Source organism: Xiphophorus couchianus, chromosome 21 (assembly GCF_001444195.1).
Source record: "Xiphophorus couchianus chromosome 21, X_couchianus-1.0, whole genome shotgun sequence".
Lineage (NCBI taxonomy): Eukaryota > Metazoa > Chordata > Actinopteri > Cyprinodontiformes > Poeciliidae > Xiphophorus > Xiphophorus couchianus.
Genome location: NC_040248.1, coordinates 22,584,112 through 22,589,911, shown reverse-complemented (window position 1 = coordinate 22,589,911; position 5,800 = coordinate 22,584,112). Strand labels below are relative to the sequence as shown.

At 37.0% G+C, this 5,800-nt stretch overlaps 1 protein-coding gene across 1 annotated transcript; it reads left to right on the top strand.

Moving 5' to 3' along the window:
• Window positions 1-724: 724 nt before the first annotated feature.
• On the top strand, window positions 725-5,518 carry LOC114136615 (serine/threonine-protein kinase pim-2-like). The gene is made up of 9 exons (XM_028004696.1): window positions 725-776; window positions 1,801-2,043; window positions 2,899-3,003; window positions 3,135-3,229; window positions 3,920-3,967; window positions 4,059-4,268; window positions 4,707-4,884; window positions 5,037-5,207; window positions 5,315-5,518. Exons 1-9 carry the CDS (start codon window positions 725-727, stop codon window positions 5,404-5,406), a joined length of 1,194 nt encoding a protein of 397 aa, XP_027860497.1. The 3' UTR covers window positions 5,407-5,518.
• The last annotated feature ends 282 nt before the right edge of the window (window positions 5,519-5,800 follow it).

Below are 5,800 nucleotides of genomic sequence, written 5' to 3'. Positions count from 1 at the left end.
TCCTATCGTGCAGGCTCGACAAACAACCTGCACATGCGGACATCACACGCATCGGTATTGCTATAGCATTGTTATGCGGCATTTTTACTCATCATAAGTGCTTAACAATGTCAATAATGAAACAAAATATTATAAAATTAGGTTTAAGCTATTAATTAATTAATAATGTCAAAAATATATATGGGGAGCCGTTTGGGAGCTGAAAGAGCCAGCTCTCCACAGTAAGAAGAGCCATTAGAGCCGCATCTCGAAAAGGAGCCGAAAATCCCATCACTACTTGTTTGGCTTTTCAAGCTCTAAACTTGCCCAAATGTTAAATTGTACTATTAGGATTGTTAAAAGTGGGTCAATGGGCATTTTATTTCACATAAATACATAAAGAAGCGTATAACTTTCAAATAAAATACCCATATACAGTGTATGTCCCCTAGAGTGCTCCGTAGAGATTCATTGCTCTAAAATGTTTGATTGTGGGGATTTTTCTGTGTTCTGTAGGTTAGGTTTAAGTCAGAAGGCTGCTAAGCAACATCACCTCCATTCTGACTTTTATGATCAAATTTTGGAATGTTATTTTTGATGTCACACTGGTTGATATCAGAACCCAACATTCTATTTGAGTTCAGTTCGTCAGAAATCTTTGATATAGTAAGACGTAACTACGAGAGATAAAAGTGGCAACACTTGTAGGTGACATAATTGATGCTCAAATCTACTGGAAAAAAAGATGTTCAAAGAACGTAAAAGGAATGAAAAAATGCCAGCCGTCATGAGACGAGGTAAAAGAGTTCATTAGATTATCAACATATGGTGCATATCTTAATAGAGATGATTATAGATTTAAAAGATTGTTCATTTTAGGTTCTGATTAGTATAATTTTGAGATTTAGAGCTTTTATTATTAAGAATTTCTGTTACTGACTTGCTTGTTGTTGGGAACATTGAGATGTGTGAGTCTGTGATAGTTTCACCCAGAAGCATGTGTCTTGGTGAAAATGAGTAAAAGGTGAACAGTTTGTGTAATAAAGTTTATGATCAGATATCAGCCTGTGAGGTAATTTAGAAATAGAGGATGATGTGGACTTAATGTATTAACATAACATTCCATCGCTATTGAAGTAACGATAAAAGTGGTGATAAGATATATTTATTTCTTATTCTTTTAGGTAACTTTATGACTGTGACATTAGCAATGTTTCCATTGACCATATAATTGTGTAATTTGACATTTTGAAAATACATTTGCTTCATAGAAACACATCAGTTTAGAAAAAACTCCCATATCAAAATTGGTTTATTTTGCAAAATTGCAGTGGAAACACTTTTTTCACATCACACGAGTCACATGATCAACAGCAGGATGTTGCCACTGGCGCAAACCATGAAGAAGAAGATGACAGGAAGTAGTTTTAGGACAATGGCACTGCATGTTTTTTAATGACTTTTGCATTACACTCATTTACACATGATTTGATTTGTGTTTCATATTCAACGTAAATACCACAAGTGTGAAATTTCGTGTTTTCTGCACTTACATAATATGAACAATATGAAACACTGCTCTTTAAAAACCTTCCCACTTGTAATGCGCTTCTTTGGGGCACCTAAAGACGTGTGATTTTTAATGCTAAACTGCACACATAATTAAACATCATTAATTAAAATTTATGACAGTGAAAAATCAGAATTCTTATCATTAGAAGAAATATGTCATGATAAATAATATAAGTGCCCTATCTAGTAATACTAAATATTTGACAAATTGCAAAAAATAATAAAACGATTTTCCCTATGTCACTTTAGAGAGCAACAGAAGACCAAAGAAAAGGAAAATATCTGAAATTGAGACCCCCAGAAAAAGGCGAAGGGTCGCTGACATGGCCGGACCCTCCTCAAGCTGCCAGGAACAGATGAGGACGAGGAGGATGGTGGAGAAAAAAATGAAAGAAGAAGCAGAGGAACCTTCACCGAAGGCCAAGAGCAAGAAAATGGAACTGGAGCAGGAACAGAGCAAAGAATCTTGCTGTTCAACAGACGACAGTGCAGGTTGGCTGCTTTGGTGAAACTATTGTTAGTTTGCATGCAGATCCTCAGCATGATTATTAATATGCTGCTTAACAATAGCATATTAAAGTTAAAGGGAGGGAAAAGAAGAAACAGTACTTTGTAAAAGTATTCATGAATCTCACATTTTTACATTACACTACCAAACGTCATTAGTATTTTATGTGTTATCACTATTTGCATCACTTAAATTCCTATAAATCACACTGAAATTTGGGACAGAAAATGCTCTGTAAAAATACCTTTATAAGCCACTAAGTCGAATCTTTCCATCAAGACGTTTTTTTTCTTAAAGCAAGTGAATGTTAATATGTTCATGTTTCTACGGGTTATTCCCACTGCTAAAGTGCCAGCTCAGTCTTGTCAAGTCAGGACTTGAGATTTAACCCTGTAAAGCCTGAACTATGAAATACTTATCAGAAAATGTAATTTTTGATCTGGATTACTTGTTGAATCTTCTGACTTCAACAAAAGAGAAAGGTTAACGAACCGGGAATTAAACCCTTTGACGGCCACATAGAGTACAGAGGCCTTTGAACATGGGTCTCACACTTTACTCCATTACCTTGTGTAACATGATGTACAACATCTGATAAAGCTGATGTTGGTCCCAAAATTGTCCCAAGGGTGGAAAATCTTCTCAAAATGAGCCAAAAACTGCATAGTATAGCATTAATTAAAGGTCTGTTTTAGGAGAAATTACTGATCCATGATGGTTCATTTGTAAACTGTACACATTTGGTTATATACATCAGGTTTTTCTGGAATAGGAAACACACTGAAAATGTAGAGGTCAGAGAAACCCGTATATCAAACATGACATGTTTGACATTACAGGGATCAGAAAGAGGAATCCGAAAAGGAACATGGAGGATTTGGAGAAACCGACCAGGAAAAGGATGAAGATGGTGATGGAAGAAGAACAAGAAGATTCCCAAAGAGGTTGGAGTTTATGTACCTGTAGTTTTGTAGCATAACCATTTATTATGGGATAGAAATAAGATGTGGTGATAATTAGATTCAAGCTTCAATTCTGGCACTTTTGTGAATTTCAAATGTGTTCATGTGTTTAGCTTCATTCCTGCAAAAATACGTTGAGCTCCATCTGCTGGGAGACGGAGGCTTTGGGTCTGTCTTTGCTGGATATCGGATAAAGGGTAAATTACCTGTAAGTATTACACTCTCTGACACAAACGCACACAATTCAGCTAAGAAATCCACACAGTAATTTTTAGATTCTTTTATTATCTACATATAAAGTTAAAATCAGATAGTTCTCTTACACGTAGTAGTCAGTAGGCGGTGCCAGACTTTGTACAGCGAGTGGTAAAAGCCTCAGACAGAGTTTGTGGCAGTGTTCTCAGCTTTACAACGTCTATTTCATACTGTACGTTGAAGCTGCTAGTCAGAAGTTAAGAGAAAATTTTATAATCAACTGTGAAACCTGAAAACGTTCAGAAATGTTTTCAGAAAGACTCAGAAAAGGTTTCTGAGCGGAACTGGATGACTCAACATATATAACTTTACAGAACAAAAACCACAGTTTCTCAAGGTTAAATTATACTAAAATAGAGTTGTATCCTACAGATATAAGTATTTTCAGTTTGAGTTGTTTCTATGAGCTAAAATCAACTGAAAGAGATTCGATCTGACTATCTGTTAGCCTTCCAATAATCTGAGGATTTTAGCTCTTCTCAACAAAATCTGACTCCTACTGACTTTTGGTAGGGAAATTGACTGATATCTTCATATAAAAAAATGAAAAGAAAAATATGTGTATATATATATACTGTATATCCATCCAGTAAGGAAATTACCTCCCTAACATGCTAACCAAAGTCTTGTTGCTATCTTATAGGTGGCTATCAAACACATACCAAAAGACAAAGTAGTCATCAAACATAAGGTAAGTGAGAAGCAGAATCTAGTACAGTTTTTTTTTTCTAAGTGGATTCCAGATGCATTGTGGGTTTTGCCTGTTTGTTTGGATGTTTCAGGATGAAAATGCCAGGGAGCTGGCCATGGAGTTGGTCATCATGCTAAAACTTGCGAGTGAAACAGTGCCGCATTCAGCCATCTTGTCCCTGTTGGACTGGTATGATCTGGATCAGGAGCTGATTTTAGTCATGGAGAGACCCATGTTCGCAGAGGACCTCTTGCTCTATCTTAACGAGCGTGGAAATTTTATAGAGGAGCGTGAGGCCAAGGTACCAATGCTATACCCAAACATAATAATAATAATAATGCAGGAAAATTACTCAATTTCAACTACTTAATTATAAAACCCTTGAAGAAATTATGACTCAATTATGCTCAAGTTCCTGCTGTCTTGATATCCTATCCACACATTTCTGCCTGTCATTACAAATAATTTGATTCAAATAGTAAACTCATCGCTTCCATCAGGAGTTTTCCCCCAGGCTTTAAAAACAGCAGATATCAAAACACTGATAAAACAATTGGACAAATCATTATTGTAGAATTACAGGCTGGTCTCCAACCTCTCATTCATCAGCAACGTTATTGAAAAAGCTGTTTTTAAACAATTGAATAGTTTCCTATCGACAACAAACCACTTTGATGTCTTTCAGTCTGGTATGTAAATATGGGTAGTTTCTGACTGTCACATTATCTTCCCATCTTAGGTCATACTAAAACAGCTGGTGGAAGCTGCTGTTTACCTTCAGAATGCAAACATCTTCCACAGAGACCTAAAAGTGGACAATGTCCTGATTAACAGCAGTTCAGAAGACAAACAAATCTATCTCATAGACTTTGGCTTAAGCTGCTTTGATGACGGGAAACAACATGAACTACTCTGTGGTACGACTGAACCGTAGAACTCACTTCATTCTCATTTATTAATGCTGTTTTAAAGGATTGTTTTCTTCTTTATGATCTTATTCTTATTATTGATTAGTCTTGATCTTATTATATTATTATATTATATATACTTATTCTTACACATCTTCAAGGTACTCCTGGTCACATCCCGCTGGACTGGATGGTTAACAGTACCTATAAGGCTGGACCTACAACAGTGTGGCAGCTGGGGGTTGTTCTGTTCGAGATGCTCCACATGACGCGGTTCAACATTAACACCTACATCTCAAACAACTTGACAATATGGCATTGGCTTTCCGACGGTGAGACAAACACTTGTCCATTTATCTAACAGTACATATGTTCGGTCTCATTCTATTTTGTTCTTTTGGTTCTGTTCACTGTTGCTGTTTAACCTCTAACCTTCCAGACTGCATGGATTTTCTGTCAAAGTGTCTAATAAGTGACCCCGAGGACCGTCCCACTTTGGAAGAGCTGCTGTGTCACCCGTGGCTTTCGTAGACTATACACACATGCACACCCCAACACACACACATGCACCATTGCAACCTTAACTTTTTTTGTTTAATCTAGTCTAGGCTGGGCTGTTGGGCACTATTAAACTATAAAGGATTGGGGTTAGGGTTAAATGACACAAGTCGGTTAATTTGGCAATTAATTTTCTTCCACTACTCAAAACAACATCCATTTTAGTTTCATTAAAGATTCAAAAAGGGTCGGGTGCAATGCAGTATGGGTGGTGGCCGAAGGCGGGGGACCTTGGCGGTCTGATCCTCAGCTACAGAAGCTGGCTCTAAAGATGTGGAATGTCACTTCTCTGGTGGGGAAGGAGCCTGAACTGGTGTTAGCTTGAGAGGTCTATACAAGCGGCCAAAATGAGTTTTCTCCACAGGGT

Bases quoted from the DNA above. Each gene is read 5' to 3' on its own strand.
- LOC114136615 (XM_028004696.1), top strand. From the start codon at position 725: ATGTTCAAAGAACGTAAAAGGAATGAAAAAATGCCAGCCGTCATGAGA. The intron at 3,230-3,919 runs GTAAGTATTACA...GCTATCTTATAG, and splicing joins GGATAAAGGGTAAATTACCT to GTGGCTATCAAACACATACC. The intron at 5,208-5,314 runs GTGAGACAAACA...CTAACCTTCCAG, and splicing joins ATGGCATTGGCTTTCCGACG to ACTGCATGGATTTTCTGTCA.